At 43.8% G+C, this 18,466-nt stretch overlaps 1 protein-coding gene across 15 annotated transcripts in view; it reads left to right on the top strand.

The window, feature by feature from the left end:
- Positions 1-18,466, top strand: part of CELF4 (CUGBP Elav-like family member 4) — a 904,974-nt gene that overhangs the window by 733,479 nt on the left and 153,029 nt on the right. For 10 of the 15 annotated variants that reach the window (XR_006281574.1, XR_005293071.2, XM_043515022.1 and 7 more), the window contains exons 4-5: positions 3,654-3,782; positions 14,730-14,809. Coding sequence is in view for 12 of the 15 variants with exons in the window: in XM_043515022.1 (XP_043370957.1) it covers positions 3,654-3,782; positions 14,730-14,809 (209 nt within the window). In the remaining 3 variants the exon portion in view is untranslated. The remainder of the gene's footprint in view (positions 1-3,653; positions 3,783-14,729; positions 14,810-18,466) is intronic. The other 5 variants (XR_005293072.2, XM_043515021.1, XM_038402852.2 and 2 more) reach the window with 1 other exon arrangement.

The following is an 18,466-nucleotide window of genomic DNA, read 5'->3' as shown; positions in this document are numbered from 1 at the left end:
ACCAATCCCCAACTAAATCATCCCAGCCAGGGCTTTGTCAAGCCTGACCTTAAAAACTTCTAAGGACGGAGATTCCACCATCTTTCTAGGTAACACATTCCAGTGTTTCACCACCCTCCTAGTGAAAAAGTTTTTTCTAATATCCAATCTAAACCGCCCCCACTGCAACTTGAGACTATTATTCCTCATTCTGTCATCTGCTACCACTGAGAACCATCTAGATCCATCCTTTTTGGAACCCCCTTTCAGGTAGTTGAAAGCAGCTATCAAATCCCCCCTCATTCTTCTCTTCTGCAGTCTAAACCATCCCAGTTCCCTCATCCTCTCCTAATAAGTCATGTGTTCCAGTCCTCTAATCGTTTTTGTTGCCCTCTGCTGGATGCTTTCCAATTTTTCCACATCCTTCTTGTAGTGTGTGGTCCAAAACTGGACACAGTACTCCAGATGAGGCCTTACCAATGTCAAATAGAGGGGAACAATCATGTCCCTCGATCTGCTGGCAATGCCCATACTTATACATCCCAAAATGCCATTGGCCACCTTGGCAACAACGGCACACTGTTGACTCATATCCAGCTTCTCGTCCACTGTAACCCCTAGGTGCTTTTCTGCAGAACTGCTGCCTAGCCATTCGGTCCCTAGTCTGTAGCGGTGCACGGGCTTCTTCCGTCCTAAATGCAGGACTCTGCACTTGTCCTTGTTGAACCTCATCAGATTTCTTTTGACCCAATCCACTAATTTGTCTAGGTCCCTCTGTATCCTATCCCTACCCTCCAGGGTATCTACCTCTCCTTCCAGTTTATTGTCCTCTGCAAACTTGCTGAGGGTGCAATCCACACCATCCTCCAGTTCATTTATGAAGATATGGAACAAAACCGGCCCCAGGAATGACCCTTGGGCCACTCCACTTGATACCGGCTGCCAACTAGACATGGAGCCATTGATCACTACCCGTTGAGCCCGATGATCTAGCCAGCTTTCTATCCACCTTATAGTCCATTCATCCAGCCCATACTTCTTTAACTTGCTCCTTCTCCAAACCAGTTTTCCCCAGACACCTGCACACACAGTAGGGTTTTGGACTTACTGCTTTCCCTCAAGCTTTGTCTAGCCAAGGCCTAAAAAGATGTTTCATTGAGGATATGACTAGCTTTAATAGCTACCTTTCAAAGGTGTAACACCCCATCTCAGAGATTCCATTCACAGAGCAATTTGCCCAGGGAGTAAAGTGGTTTCTGATGGGCCATACACATTGTATCTTGAAGAAGATGGTTTCATCTGGCTGTGGGGGAGATTTTTCTACAGTTGAAGCTTTCCCTTTCTTCCTGTGCCCACCCAATGGTTAGGAAATATTCCTTCATTGGCATATACATGCAGCCCATCACAGAGATGTGACCAAGGGGGATGCTGGAAGCCCCTCAGACTCATAGAGCTATAGAGAACATTTATAATATTTAGTCCATTCCTTGCCATTGGAGGATTAAATGACTCGATTACTTGAAAAATAGTCTAGACAAAGCACTGAAAAATGTACAGTGTGGAAGTCCAAAACTGCATTAACCCATCTTCCTAGCTTCTATTTCCATGGTTCACAGTAGCTCCAGTTAAGACAGTCATCAAAGCTATCACTTTCCTTATGCATGCCTCTAGAAAACTAGTCTTTGAGCTGTCCATTACTTTAGCTGCTTCAGGTGAGATGGGAAAAAAAGAAGGTGTGGGAATAACCCAGTGCATTGTGTTCCTACTATTTCAGCTCTGCCTACTCAGATAAAGGTAATGTAAAGGCTGGTCATCTTCCTACTCTAGCCATCTTTGCATTTTCTATACACTGAGTGCTCTTGGTTCATCAGGATCACCCTAGTGGGGTAGGGTTCTAATCCACTGCATGAAAAATGACCTTTAGCTCAGTTTCTAAGGCAATTTGCTAATTTACAGATGAACCTTGGGTATGTGAACATTGATCAAACCAGTTTAAGCGGAACAGTTTGCCTAAATCACCACTTTCTCAATGAGTAAAGCTGGTGCAAATCTCCCATGTTCTCAGCCAGAAAAGGAGTTTTGTAAATGGGCATTCTGGTCAGGTTCAGGTTAATAACATGCACGTTTTAAAAAAAGTCAAAGTATTTATTTACTAACATGCATTTATTCAAATTGGTTGCATCTGTTCTGTAAACTGCTTCGAGAAAAAAAAAATCTTGGTTCACACACATTTACATAGTATTTAATGAATGACGAGTCACACATTTATGAAGCATGTGTAAATGGCCTATTTACATACACAGTGTAAATCATTTAAATTTCCTTTTTTCCCCTTCATGCAGAGATATTGTATAGTGCTACCAGTAACAATGCTATGAATAGAAATCCATTCTAACAGTAGATCCAGTGCCCACCGAAGTCCATGAGAGTCTTTCTATTGACTTCGGTGGCCATTGGACTGGACCCAGGATGCTTTGTCGAGGTTTGTTTCTTTCAACAGCTGGTCTACATTAGGAGCTGTTTACCAATATAGGTATAACAGTATAGAATAATGACAAAATGCTTCTAGTGGGGACACTGCTTATACTGGCAAAGCTGTGTTTTCACTGGTGTAGTTTATTCCACACATATACCACACCCAAGCTAAACAAGCTATACCAGTAAAAGTGCAGTGTTTCCGATAAAACTGCATCTACATTAGCAGTTTATGCAGGCACAGCTGTTTTGATCAGGGATCATACCTTTTCACACCCCTGACTGACATGCCTGTACTGTAATCATAGCCTTACCATAAGCCCAAAGGTAAATACAATGCTTGCCATTAAAAAAACAGCATCTACCAACAGAGCACAGTGGTATCAGAGATGCTAGTGGGTCTAGCCCATTAGTTGAAATAGGATGTACCTGTCCTATCTCAGATACTTGTATTAGTAAATTTTGGCTTTAAATGATGACCACTGCAAGTTTGGGAAAGTTTGGGCAAAATCCATTCCATTGGCTTCAATCAGCTGACCTTCAAAAATAGTTTTCTCTGTGTAGAGATCTGTGTGTGTACATAAATGCGTTTATATGTATAACGTATATGTCAACGTTTATATATATTTATATAAGACCAAAACCTTCATTTACAAGCCAGGGCTTCCATTCCATTTAATTACTTCCCTCGCTGCTTTAAATCAAAGACCAATTCAAAACAGAGCCGCTTTTGTTAAACTTAATTATTTTCTCCTGCAGCTTATAGGGTAAAGTGTGGCTACTAAAAAGGGCACTTCCTAATTGAAGGTTGGTTCTAAATGCCATCCTTGTATGCATTCCCTTTGAATGGCAGTCTGGAAAATACCAGTGTTTTATTTCTGGGGACTCGTCTGCAAAGACTGAGCAGAGAGAACTGACTCATGAGGCTTGGGGCATCAGTTTTCAGAGGTGACTAACTGGTTTTAGGTGCCTCTGTTTTCTAGTGCTCAACATGACGCTCGGCACTTTCTAAAAACCAGGCCCCTTTAAGGTGTTTCCAGCTTGGCATCCAAAAACCATAGCCACTTCTGAAGCTGTTTGCCTTGGATGGGGGAGGGCCGCATCTCCCTCCCACCTCTTTCTTTTGCATGTTGTGTGGAGTCACATTGGCTTTCACACTCCTCCTGAAATATGGTAAGCATCTCTTTATTTTGTTCCAGAAGACAGAAAACTCTTTGTGGGCATGCTCAACAAGCAGCAGTCAGAAGACGATGTGCGCAGGCTATTCGAGGCGTTCGGGAACATTGAGGAGTGCACAATCCTCCGGGGACCCGATGGCAACAGCAAAGGTAAGAAGGCTCGTGCTACATGGTGCATGGCCCCTGCAGCCAGCACCATCCTCTGAACAACAGCATCCAGTAGACGAGGGTGACTCAGTGGCTAGATGACTCTTGCCTCTTGGATTGATTAGGGCCAAACTTTCAAATTAAGGTCCCCAAGGAGTGGGCCATACTCTCTGCTGCTGTAAATGGGCTAAGGTCCATTGAAGGCCAAGTACACCAGCTGAGTTTGGCCCCGTCTCTGCAGCATATGTGTGCCTGAGCACAAAGGACCAGTTGCGTGCCCAAAGTACGTTCCCACAAATGATTACGTGCATACACTTCTTTGCATTCATACCAGCTTGCATGCATCACTGCCCGCCTTGTAAGTCGGTTTCAGAGTAGCAGCTGTGTTAGTCTGTATTCGCAAAAAGAAAAGGAGTACTTGTGGCACCTTAGAGACTAACAAATGTACTTGAGCATAAGCTTTTGTGAGCTACAGCTCACTTCATTGGATGCAAGTGCTCTTTCACCTTGTAAGTGCGTATTTTGTGGGCACCACCTAAGTACAGTACTTATTTTTGAAAATATGCCCACCCATGTCCTGTAAAATTTGCTTTCATAATCCGCCCTGAAGCAATCCAGAGCCACGTTTTCCTTTCTCTGCGTTTGAGTGCCTTCAGGTGAAACGTGCTCATTCATTCTCTTAACACAACCCAGTGTTCCACTTGCCATCTTCAACCCCTAGCTCTTCCCAAGTCCCAGATGATTTTATTACCTGTATTACAGGCCCCAATCCATATTGGGACCCCATTATTCTGGGTGATGTACGAACCATAAGAGACAGTCTCTGTCCCATAGAGCTAATAGTCAAATAGACAAGACAAAGAATGGGAGGGGAAAAAAAGAGGCCCGTAGAGAGAAAAGGCCTCTCTAAGCTCACACAGCTGCCTAGCGGCAGAGCCAAGAATGTAACCCAGGGCCCCTTTCTCTTCTCTCTCACCTCCAACACAAAAGTTCCTCTTCATTATCATGTGTAATTCTCACTGTAGCCACTCCAGGCTATCAATATTCAATATTGAATATCAATATTCATGCCAATACTACAGAAATAGTGTTTTAGAGTTTGCTGCAGCACCCAATGAAGTCAATCCGAGTTTGACCATTTCCATGGGAAGCATGGGAAGCATAAGCAAAAGTAATGAAACATCAGAAGGAAGGCAGTTCTAGTAGTATGTTCGGTAGAGCTGGTCAAAAAATCCCCATTATTTTTCATGAAAAACATGTTTTTAAAATGGTTCTTTTTCCCTAAATTTCCAAAGAAAACAAAAACTGAAAAGATGTCAATTTTCACAAAAGAAGTTTGATTAAAATGTTAAATTTGGGGGTGTCACTGGGTGGCTGGACCTTTAATGGGAAATGGGTCTCAGCCTCACCTGTGAGATGATTAACTCCTCTCCCCGGGTGGGGAATAGAAAGATGGGTCATGTGATTCCATCAGGCTTCCTGGATAAATAAAGCAAAGGCCTGGGAGAGGAGAGAGAGAAAGAGGGAGAGAGAAAGGTCAGCAAATGTCTGGAGAAGGTTGCTGAGGGTTGCAGAGAGCAGCAAGTCTCCTGCAGGAGACCCTGAGATCACCAGGACCAGGCATGCAGCAGAAGGTGTGAACCTGCTGATCTCCGAGCCAGAGAGAGTTGGGGAAGGCTAGTAGTCAAAAGAGCAGAGCAGCCAAAGGGGTTTATCTGCTGGTCTCTCTGAATGATAGAGAAGACAACTCAGGGAAAGGAAGGACTCCAAGTAGGAAAGCCTGTGAGTGGCTGCTTGGAGAGCAGGGAAGGACTCCAGCTAGAAACATCTGGGATTGGCAGCTTGATGAAGGGCAGACTGGGCCTGAAGAAGAGCAAGAGCTGTGAATGAACTGTTGTGTTGTGGGTTGATGGACTTTACTGTGGGATTTTGAGGCTTGTTTCAACTTATAGAATCATAGAATCATAGAATATCAGGGTTGGAAGGGACCCCAGAAGGTCATCTAGTCCAAACCCCCTGCTCAAAGCAGGACCAAGTCCCAGTTAAATCATCCTAGCCAGGGCTTTGTCAAGCCTGACCTTAAAAACCTCTAAGGAAGGAGATTCTACCACCTCCCTAGGTAACGCATTCCAGTGTTTCACCACCCTCTTAGTGAAAAAGTTTTTCCTAATATCCAATCTAAACCTCCCCCATTGCAACTTGAGACCATTACTCCTCGTTCTGTCATCTGCTACCATTGAGAACAGTCTAGAGCCATCCTCTTTGAAACCCCCTTTCAGGTAGTTGAAAGCAGCTATCAAATCCCCCCTCATTCTTCTCTTCTGCAGACTAAACAATCCCAGCTCCCTCAGCCTCTCCTCATAAGTCATGTGCTCTAGACCCCTAATCATTTTTGTTGCCCTTCGCTGTACTCTTTCCAATTTATCCACATCCTTCTTGTAGTGTGGGGCCCAAAACTGAACACAGTACTCCAGATGAGGCCTCACCAGTGTCGAATAGAGGGGAACGATCACGTCCCTCGATCTGCTCGCTATGCCCCTACTTATACATCCCAAAATGCCATTGGCCTTCTTGGCAACAAGGGCACACTGCTGACTCATATCCAGCTTCTCGTCCACTGTCACCCCTAGGTCCTTTTCCGCAGAACTGCTGCCGAGCCATTCGGTCCCTAGTCTGTAGCGGTGCATTGGATTCTTCCATCCTAAGTGCAGGACCCTGCACTTATCCTTATTGAACCTCATTAGATTTCTTTTGGCCCAATCTTCCAAACAAACAATCTTGTTTGTTATTAGACCAGCCCCAAGCAGGGGTGTCATTAGGTAGGGGAAAGCCTTTGTGGATTAGTTCCAGGAACCTCGGAGGGAAACTGAGGCAAAGCCACCCTTGGCCACAAAGAGGCAATCTGGAGACAGTGACTCAGTTTCAAAACCCAAAATCTTTTACCCAAAACATTGCGGGAAGGGTGCTTTTTGTGCCCCTCGCCCCCTGAGAAAAGCCAGATAATTTTGACCAAAATAAAAATTTTCTATGATCAAAAAGCCAAATGTTTCAACTAGCTGTAATATGCAGATCAGTATTGCAGGTTCCAATAAGCATTCTGACTTCTGAGTATGGAGATCAACTTCTGAACTTGTTTTCTTATTTGATTTTTGGACATTTAAAAATAGAATTTACTTCACCATTAGCAGAGTCTAAAATCAGGGAAGCCAGCAGTGTCCAAGGAGGCAGGATGGTGCAGCTGAACCAAGAATCCAGATTTCTCAACTCCCCGCACTATGCTTTTCCTAACTTGAAATGGTAGAAGCCCAGTCTCTTAAAGCTGGCGTTGGCAAAGTGGTGAAGAATGTATAGAACAAAGGAAATGATCTTGCATTTTTCCCCAGAAGAATGGAGTGGATAATCACATGGACCTAACTTTCTCAGCAAGGCATAATGTGTGTGCACAATGCAAAGACCCACAATTGCATACAAATGGGGACCTGCACTTGTAAGAGAGGTAAATACACACAAAAGGGCCATTTTGCATGTGCATATACCCACTAGCTTGCACAAACTGCAGGGTAACAAATGCACATACATTTTTGAGTGTGTACCCGTTGCACTTGTCGGTATTTGCCATCCCCAATTTAAAAGCTCTTCTATCAAGTTTCACAGGCAAATACTTAAAATGTGAAAATTGGGCTCATTGGATTGACTAGCCAGTTGGCCCTTTTGAGACAGCACGTACCACCTGGACACATGCAGCTGGGGTGTTCTGTCCTTGAAGCATGGCACATCACAGCTTTTTCCCCAGCATCAGCATTTGAACACAAATTTTCCATCTACTATCAGGGTCATTCTTCCAGTCATTTCCTAGAAAAGTATCTTCAATTTAAACAGGAAGCCCTCCTCTCTTGACAATGAAATGCATCCATTAAATATTGATCGGCATGTAATATTTCATTAAATGTGCTGGCGTGTGTGAAGAAGACACCAGCCCTGCTGCTGCAGTTCATATGTCACCAGCTATTTTGACATGTGACAACATTGACGGTCATATTTCTGCAACACGAAGACGGAGGATCCTAACCACAGTGATGTATTTGAGAAAGACTCTGATATGCCTGTAAAGTCACTCTCAGCCAGCAAAGATTCTTCATCTTCAGACAGGCCACAGCTTGTCACTGTGGTAGGAAACAGGCAGGGGAAAGGGAGTGTGCCATCCGATATACTCTCTGCTCTGAGAGTGAATGTCTGGGAAAGTCTAACACCAAGAGCAGAAACTGGATGCTAACACTGTGCAGGGAGGTAGCAATCATGGCAGAATGGGAGTGTTGTTCCACACCAGAGGATCTCAGCTTTCTCCCAGCCACGATTCCCTCCAAGCCACCTACTTTTTGAGGGTCTGATCCAATTCACATTGAAACTAATGGGATTCTATCCACTGTTATGAATGGCTGTTGAATCTGGCTCTTATTCCGTATTTTCAGCTTTTTCACAGTCCCATGTGATGCATCACTGCTCCCCCCACCCCGTTACTCATTATGGAAGTATTAGCCTGATGGTGGCTAGAGAAGAAGACACACACACAAATGCCAGCCTGTGTCTTGATATATTTTTTCCAGCCCTTTTGCAGACCCATTGTGAGCTGGACAGGTTTGCCTGTAAATTACAGCTTCATCTCCTGAAAGCCTGGGACTTAAGAACATAATAGCTGCCATAATGAGTCAGACTAATGGTCCATCTAGCCCAGTGTCCTGTCTCCCAGTACCAGAGCTTCCAGGGGAATGTACAGAACAGGGCAATATCAGAGAGATCCACCCCATCTTCCCCTCCTGGCTTCTGGCAGATTGAGGTTTGAGGTCACTACAAGCACGGTTTTGCATCCCTTCCCAGCTTGGCTAATAGACATTGATGGATCTATCCTCCATGGATTTACCTAGTTCTTTTTTGGAGCTCAGTTATACTTTCTGCCATCACAGCATGCTATGGCAGTGAGTTCCATGGATTAATTTTGTGTTGTTGTTCAATAAAGTATTTCCTTGGTCCCTCTCTGTCCTTGTAGCTCCTCCTACTGTTCTGTCTGATCCTGCTGTTGCTCCAGCGCTGTAAAGCAAATTAAATGAGTGTAGTGCCGGTGAATGGGGCTGGATTGACAGAACACTAATCTCCCCCACTACATACCCACCTCCCTGCCATTCTACCAATATCTTCCCAGAGAGGGCCAGTCTCTAGGGGTTAGAGGTAGTTCAGTCCAGCCATGTTTGTCCATTAGAATTAACCTGAGACCCACCAATTTACTTCTCAGAGTTTGCCAAACACCAGTCCGATGTCCAAGAGCCCCCAGCATTTTCGGCTCCTGTTTAGAAATCCATCCTGAACCATGAATGCACTTAAATATATGGGGCCAGATTTCTAAAGGTGTTTAGGGGCCTAACTCCTATTGAAATCAATGAGAGTTGGGCACCTAAATACCTTTAAAAAATCTGGTCCACGGTTAACTTTAAACACTTGCTTAAGCACAATGACAAGAATAAGAACAAGAGGCACCAGAGTCCCTAAGATCCTAATGAAAAAAGAAGCCAAGAACCCTTTTCTTCTAGCCTTTTTCTGTGTGAATGAAGTGAATCACTTCATTTGAGGAAGAAACAAGAACGTTCTCATACTTTCTCTCAGTTGCTCCCAATTCCTAGTTCTGAAAATTCACTTGAGATAATAAGAACAGCAGGAAGACAGGCTGATTCTCTCATACATAGCTTTTCTGCCCTTAACCACAGTGGCATCCAATATTTTAATCATATAAGGTCATAGAATTGGAGTAGGGGGCTATGAGGGGGAAGACAAAGTAAATATATATCTGATATATCTGAGAGTGTTGCCAGCTCTCATCATTTGAGTCTTGGAAAATTGGGTGCTTCTCTTAAAGTCCTGGCTCCTGGAGTCGTGAGGATCTCAGCTTTCACTTTTTAAAAAACAAGTAGGTTTCTGGTTCTCACAGTTGCGCGGAAAGGCTGGAAAACATGACTCGGCTGTAATCTAGATGCTCAAAACCCAGAAAGCAGAAAGAACCGCACATTTATTATTATTAAATACTATGATTTAAGCCAGTCTTAGGAATTTTTAGGACCGATTCATGAGTTTTTTGATCATGTGGGGTTGGCAGCACTGCACTGACTTCTGATAGATGGCCCCTTCGTGAGAAAGTTCCACAGGTTTTTAATGTCTCATGAAATGCCAGAACTAATAAGTAATATGTGATTATGTCATTCTCTCGTGGCTGGATGCTCACAAAGCACAGAACACGAATACAGCTGAAAAATTTCCCATTAGCTCAGACATTGGGAGCCTATGGTTGCAGAGTGGAAGGTTCCTTCTAAGTTCTTTCCCTCCTGATGATGTCCAAGTAGCCATGTGACGCGGTATGGCTGGTGTCTGCAAAGATAATTACACACGGTGATCACTGGTGACAAATATCCAAAGAATGCCAAACAGCAGAACTGGTTGGAAATTTTCACAAGTTTGAAATACATTGGCTTGAAATTCTTCATGTTGAAATTTTTGTTTCCATTTTTTGCCCCGCTGTAGTTGACAATCTGTATGTGGGAGAACTTTTTAGGGTGAGTTAGTTGAAGAACTTGGGGTTGAAATAAAACAAAGAGAAAATTTCTTCTGGAATTCAGGAAAACACTGCCTGGCAATAAGGTCAATGAGGAAAGACCTCTGAAGAAAGTACTAGAAGTCCTACTGGTGGAGCTATTGAAATCTGGGGCAGATGCAGGCTATGAAAATATACAGTAGGGCATGTAGTAGTTTCCTGTGATAAAAGGGGACTGGACTCAGCCCTATGTCTCTGCATCATAACATCCTTGTGAGGCAGGGTAGTGCTGTCACCCCCATTTTATAGATGAGGAACTGAGTTAGAAAGAAGCTAAGAGATATGCCCAAAGTCACACAGGGAGTCTGGGCAGAGCAGGGGATTGAACCCCGGTCTCCCAAGAATGACAGTGCTTTTCTTCAGTGCACAAAATTAATCCATGGAACTCACTGCCATAGCATGCTGTGATGGCAGAAAGTTTGTTTTGCTGGTGGATGGGAAATGAGAGCTTTCTTGTCTATTGCTTTAGTAAATAGAGTTGGTTAGTTTAGGTGAAGAAAGCTGAAAAATCACCTCAGCCACTGCATGCTTGGAGATGCCAAAGGAAAAGGCAGTGACGTGCTAACAATCCCATTTATCCATTTTGACGGGTGGTTGACGAATACAGCTGATCAACATTTTCTGAATTTCAGTTTTTCATCGAAGTTTTGACCAAAACACAAAGTTTGGGTGTCCTTTTTCACATAAATATTTGTGGACAAATTCAGCCCTGGTATATGACCTGTTCTTGTGCCAGCTGAAAAATTTCAAATCTCAATGAAAAAGGTCATCAAAGTTTTGAATTTCAATAGGGGAAAAATGGGACCAATTTTCCCCATTTTTTTAAATATATTTTTCAACTAACTGTATTGTATAAAGTGGGGAGGAAAAGCCAGCCGAACTGGAAGGGGATAGACTTAGCTAACCTGGAGGGGCTCCACCCCACTGATCTTATGAGGTTAGACACTCCATTAATTGGAAAAACCAGTTGGGATAAGGGAAAGCAGGAAATTCAAGTGCTCCTCTGCACTCACCCAAAGCGGTCAGGCATAAAAGATAACCCCAAAGGAATCAAAGCTCAGTAATAATAAAAGCAATAATCACTGAGATCTGTCAGCAGCTGGTTCCAAGGAGGACACAGCTCTAGAGACTTATTCTCTCCTGCTCTCTCTCTCTTTTTTTTTACAACTTGAACTTGAGTGGCAGCTCCATATTGCTAACCAGTTTAATTATTAGCGCGAGTGAGCAGAAGTCTCAGCCTTGCTTTTCAGAAGCTATTTGGGATCAATACTGAGCCTTGACAGAGTTAATATTACCAGTTTCCATTTGCTGGTGCTATTTATGGAAGCTGTGAGGCTCCTGATTTACACACACAGAACAGCCAGCCAACAGGGAAGCGAAGGTAGCTATCTTATCTCATGAGACAATTAGATGTGGGGAAGAGCTAGCAGGAACTCCAAGTAAGCTGCTACTCCACCTGCCAGAGGCCAGTGTGATACATCTCCCTGGAAGAACTAGTTATTTTAGGACACAATCATTCTCATGGTGTTTTCTTCTTCTAAGACCTTGTCTAGAGTAAAATTTCAGCCATGTCTATCCTAGGGGAAAAGGTTAGACAAGGCAGCTGTAGTTTTAACACGTGTTAGCAGGTCAAGGACATCAAGGGAGCCAGGGCTTCATTTCAACCAGCTCAGCACATGTCAAAGAATACACTGCCCTGATCACACTAGAATTTTGATTAGGACACGTGAGCTAAAATGTGCCAACTTGCCTTCTAGCCTAGCCCAGACAAGGCCTCACAACAGAACGTCAAACTGCACAGTGAACTCTTAATGTGCAGTAGCAGGATCCACATGGACAGTTCTCTGCAGTGTGCTAGAGATGTACACCCCTGCTTGCTGCAGACTGTGCTTTGTGGGCAACAGATAAGGCCTAAGAGTGGAAGGATGAGTTTGGAATTAAGGCATTTGGCTCAGACTCAGGAGATCTGGCTTCAGTTTATCATTGTTTTTTTGTGTGACCTTGAGCATGACCCTTAATTTTTCTGGGCCTCAGGGTCCCATCTGTAAACGATATTTATAAATGCAGTTGATGATATTTCCTTTCTCCCACTTTTTTTTTGTCTTCTCTATTTAGAGTGCACCCCTTCAGGGGAGGGAGGGAGTCTTCCTAAGTGTTAGTACGGTGTCTAGCAATCATCTCATTGTCCCTGATCTTTGGACTCTCTAGGCGCTATAGGAAGACAAATAATCAATATGTTGGGCCTTTTTCTCCTTTCCATTTTTATGCATTTAATCAGCTTATTTATTTTGATGTTATGTTTTTAACATCACCACATATAATGTCTATTGCGATGTTGCAGGTTTTGCACACTGCATATTTCACCCCATTTTGCAAAGAGCACACAATATTCCCCCCAAAAACTCCTGTATGTCGTTCCATTTCTTCCGCACTAGCATATCAGGGTGAGCTGTCCCAGCAGAGATCTCCAGTGATGATACCCATGGGACATGCTGCTGCTGCTTTCACCCATATGATGATGCCTATAGTGTACTTTTGGCTGTTTTTCTATTCTATTCTATGTGGTTTCTTATAGTGCTTAGACATTAGGAACCAGATCCTCAGCTGGATTAAATCAGTGTAGCCCCTGCTGAGTAGATGGCCCTACATTTTCACATGTTTAATGGTATTGGGGGACTTGCAGAGGATCTCAACAACTTTGAGGGGGACCTTGATTTTTCAGGAAGTGATCAGCTAAAAATCAGGCACCTTTTTAGATATTTGGGCACCTGAATTTGCTAGCAGCAAACTTCAAAAGCGCCTTCATTGCCTAACTCTTTTTTATTTCAATGGGAGGTAGGTGCATAGGTGTCTTTTGAAAATTCCACTAGGTATCTTTCTGCATTTTAGGTGTCTAAATACCATTGGTCCTTTGTCCAGAGCAAGAATTTTAGTTAACCTCAAAACCCAACAGGGAATGACAGCAGCAGACGGGTTGTGTTGACACCCTATGGGTTGAACAGAGTAAATTCCAACTCCTCCAACCCTTGCATAGCTCCCACTAATTGAGGCTTTGTGCAGAGAGGGTGGATTTCACTCCAAGAAACAAAGAAACACAGTTTGATAGCTGCAGCCAAAATTCTGGGCTACTGGACCTGGAAAGCTTTTGTATACTTGCTAATCGTCCTCCTTTTAGAGGCAGAAAATATAAAAGAATCTCTGCAAATACTTAAACACCCTGATTGTGGATTATCTCTGATTAGTGAAAAGGAAGGTGAAGTATCTCAGGAGTCTGGGAATGCAGGTCTGCGATTATGTGATAATAGATCCTTATTGTTTCCAGCTGAAGTTTATCTATCTCACTTTCTCATGATGGTCTCCTCTTAGCCCCTTATAAATTAGATCCGTCTATAACTCCAATTGCTACACTTCCCCCGAGAGGCAGTCTGAGTGTTGGGGTGGGGGGGATTTACAGGTTCCCAATTACATTTTAGAGTTGGGCTTGTTTTCCCAAAAAAACCCCAATGTTTTTAACTCCCATGCTTTCAATAGCCTCTTTTGTAATCCTCAGGGGTACGTATGGGAAGATAGCCAGATAGTATGAGAAAGGGCTGAAAGCCGGGACTTCTGGGGGTTTTCTCACCTTGGCCACTGCTTATGTGAAAGTCGGCACATCTCTTATCTTCTTCTGTGTCAATTAAAATACTTATAGAATACCTTCTCCATACTGATGATGTGAGACTCTCTGCCCCTGACACAGGACTTATTCCTGGGTAAAGTTACGATATGGTGCTCTTCACGCTAGTACCTGATGTGCCTACACACAAATTCACCACTCAGCCCCCAAACCTGGCTAGAAGAGGCTAAGAGAAATCAGCTCTGAATGCCTAAAACCCCCAGATCTGTGTGTGTTGAGTGTCCTCACTGTGGTTGACGCACAGAGGATGTGACTCTGTTGCTGCGCACCGCTCCAAGGCATGACGCTCAGGCTCAAGCTGTTGTGACACTTGCTATTTAGTGCTGGAAGTCTGAGGTTCTCTAGCTGACCTTGGCCAAGGTGATGACCATCCCATAAATGCAATTCCCTGTTCTCACCTCTCATGTCTTCACAGCAAGCTCTTTGGGGCAGAGATGAGCACATGTGGACTCTAATGGGTGATGCCCATCTGTGGCACTCTACAAATAGCAAATAATTTATGTAGATAGGAGAGATGCGTGGGTTTTCAATAGAGTAAATCCCTTTCGTGTGGCTGGCCGCGGTTGCCCATGTTAGACGCCCGCTGCTTTCGGATCTCTGGTTTTAAAACCCCTTCTCTTTCCTCTCCCTCCTCTTGCAGGGTGTGCGTTTGTGAAATACTCCTCGCACACAGAGGCTCAAGCAGCCATCAACGCCTTGCACGGCAGCCAGACGATGCCGGTGAGTAGCAGGCTAATGGAGGAGAACGCCTCGGGGGGTCTGTTCTGCCCATGCAGCCCAGAGGCCTGATGAAGGGGTGAGGGGAGGAAGGGCTGATGATTTATTGGTGCTTTCTGAATCCTCTTCTGGGGAAAATGGATTGCAGCTGAGGCGTGTGGGGCCTCGGGTTTGTGTAGCTACTCCATTAAAAGGCCAGGGTGGCACTGACATCGTTTCACATACATGTGAGCTCAAGAGGTGCAGTTCCCATGGCTGGTAATGATAGAGTTTTGATTGTCTGCAAAGACACACGATCATACATGTTGTACCAGCTGAGCCAGATTTGGGTAACCCCACTGGTTGCACAGGGATAATTCAGGCTTGTTGCCAGTGTCTAAATGCTTTTTCTTTGCCAAAGAATAACGGTCTATATGGGAACAATGAGGAACCTTTTTGGTGTTCAGCAGAGAAAAGCACACAAATATGATGGAAGCAGAATTTAGAACCAAGCTGAACTCTGATTCGCACCTCCGTGCAACCACAAAAAAGTGCAAAATGCGGTTCTTATCTTCATCTCTACAATTTAGAATTAAGAGTTGTGAAGATATTTAGAGAGTCTTCCTGGCCATCAACCTCAGATCACTCCATTTGGACAAACACCCAACAGGGTTGAGGTTCCAGCCTGATATTTGGGGAAAACATGATAGGCTTATTTCGCTCTCTCTGTCTCTCTCACACACACACACACTCATCTGCCTTACACAGGGGAGAAAGAACAATTTAGAAACCTTAGGGAGAGACAATCTGTCCTAACATTTTTTGCTTTATGATTATTGGTTTGTGACTTTTATTACTAATTACCAGTAGGATAAATACTGCAAGGATAAAAAAGTATATTGACAAATTGGAAAGGGTTCAGGAAAGAGTGACAAGAATGATTTGAGGTCTAGAAAACCTGCCTTAGAATGAGAGTCTTAAAAAGCTCAGACTCTTTTGTTTATCCAAGAGAATGTTACAAAGTTGCTGCATCATGGTCTACAAGTATCTATGAGGAGAGAAGATTTTAGATAGTAGAGAGCTCTTCCGTGTAGTAGACAAAGGCAGAACAAGATCCGATAGCTGGAGGCTGAAGCTCTAACAACTTCAGAAAAGAAATTAAGTGCACATTTTTAACAATGAGGGTAATTAATCATTGGAACAACTTGCCCAGGGACATGATGGATTCTCCATCATTTAAAGTCTTTAAATCAAGATTGGCCGTCTCTTTCTAAAAGACCAGCTGTAGCTCAACCAGAAGTTATGGGCTTGATGAAAGAAACACTGGATGAAATTCTCTGACCTGTGTTATGCAGAAGGTCAGACTAGTTGATCATAATGGCCCCTTCTGGCCTTAAAATCTATGAATCTCTCAAAGTAGCGCTCCCAGACCCCAGAAAGGGATCAGGGCCTCACTGGGCTCGGAACTGTACAGATACGTAGCAAAGATGCAGCCCCCAAAGGACTTACAATCTTTGTTAAAGACAAGATGCAAGAGTGAGTGGGGGGAAGCACAGGTGGAGGTTGGGGGAGAGGAGGAGGGTGAAGTAAGGGTAATATGAGCATGTTGTCTTGTAGATGAGCTGTGCACAAATATAGCTCACCACCATCTTATCCTGTTATCCTGCCATCTTCCTTTTTCCTCACCATCCCTCACCACTCAAATCTATCTCTTGTGCATTAGGGTCAGAATTTGCACTGAATATCTCCTCTGCCACCCCAGTGAAATCAGCTGAGTTTCTCAGGGTGAAGGTCAGTGCAGAATTTGGACCGTTGCTTCAATAGTTTTTCCTGCTCACTTAGACCAGATGGTTATTGCCATTTCTGTTAACTACTTGTGCCTGAAATATCCTTCAATAACCAAACCTGTGGCTTCTTAGAAGGCATCATACTATTAGCTTTACTCTGTATAGTGCCTTGCATCCTCAAGGACTCCAGAGTGCCTTATAAATCCCACAAGCAGCCTCATCACCCCTTCATTTCAATGGAGCTGAAGGACACTCGGCATCTTTCAGGATTGGGCCATAGACAGATTGATAATACAGCCATCTCAGGGGTAGAACGTGGCAGCTGTTTAACAGCACAGAGCAATACTACACTGAAAAAATTGGACAGGAAGTGGAGAAGTATACTGCAACCTCTTGAAAGTGGAGGAAAAATTAGCATTTATTATTTGTGTGGCATCGTTGCGGGGTGAGGATAAGGTGTTTTTCAAGCAAATGAGAACATCAGGGGTTCGATCCTGGCCCCATTGAAGTTCATGGGAGTTTTGCCATTGACTTCAGCGGAAGCAGGATTTCACCCCACTAAGCTTAGTCGGAATGAGATGGATAACACAATGAGAAAGGAAAGCGGACCATGGGGGAAGGTGAACAGAGAGCAAAGGTTCAGCAGATAGCACTCCTGGGAGAACGTTATGTTAGTGAGCATAGATTCAATGGAGACAGCTCATCTGTTTTCTTTTTGTGTCCTGTTTTTTTCTCGGAATCTTTCTTTTGAGGTAGGAAGCAAGGAACTATACATTTTCAAATGACCAGACTGCAATTTGACCAGAGCCACAGAATTATCACCCCTGCTCTTACCAAAGGTGCAAAATAGTCATTAATGACCCAAACAGCTAGGGCCTTGGGCCTGGTTCTTTGTGAGAGCAGTGCCAGTGAAACTACTCAGTAATGGCTGCAGGTGTGGTTGTGACTCTCTGTTCAGGATACCCAGAACCGTAAGCCCCTGTGTTACTCCTCTGCCTCAGGAAGGGAGAGCTTTGCTGGGGCTTAGACAGGTATCAGCTCCTTGCCACGCCAGTCTGTCTGCCTCACCAGCAAACTCCTTGAGACTCTGCCCATCTTAACCTTGCCAGACAGGTAACCAACAGTGAATCCCAGTTCCCAAGTTCCCCAGAGATATCTCTCTGCAGTGTTCAGTTCCTCACTGGACACTCACAGAAATTACTGAGTTCACTGGCTCCACAGAGGAAGTACAAACCCCAGCCTGCTCGGTTAGCTAAGGACTCCCTCTTTGTTTCACTATAACGGCACTGAGATGGTTTATAGTCAAACTAAGAATAGGTTATTAATAAGAATAGAGATTTAAGTGATATCAAGCAAGATCACAGAAAAGAAAATAGTTACCAACAAAACAAAACACACTTTCTAGTGCCTAAAACTTAATTGTAGCAAGGTATGTCTTTGCCTAAACAGCTTTCTCATTTACTGCATCTCCAGCCCTTCCTGGCAGGAAGATCCAACATTCACAGAATCAGAGAGTGCTGTTCCCTTTGTTCCCTAAGTGGATATCTAAGGGGTTGTCTAGGGGGTTCTCTCTCCTTCTTTTTATAGTCCAATGAACTTTTGAAGTGTACCTCCAGAAAAGGCTTTTTCTTCCCTGCTGCTTGTGCAGATGCAATGCTGTCTCCCTCCTCCTCTGATCAATTTAATTTCTCTGGTTGGCTTAATCACTTTGTTTGCCTTAGATATAAATGTACTCTGGCCTCACCTTGCTAAGTTTGCTGTGAGACCAGGCAAAGAGGAAAAACAACACTCCTTTTTCTAAGGAGTGGAACTCCTTGCCTTAGGAGATTGTTAAGGCTAGGCCTGTAACAGGGTTTAAAAGAGAACTGGATAAATTCATGAGGTTAAGTCCATT

The sequence above is a fragment of the Dermochelys coriacea genome, chromosome 5 (assembly GCF_009764565.3).
Source record: "Dermochelys coriacea isolate rDerCor1 chromosome 5, rDerCor1.pri.v4, whole genome shotgun sequence".
Taxonomy (NCBI): Eukaryota; Metazoa; Chordata; order Testudines; family Dermochelyidae; genus Dermochelys; species Dermochelys coriacea.
The sequence above is the reverse complement of the archived record's forward strand: the minus strand, read 5'-3'. Positions and strand labels throughout refer to the sequence as shown.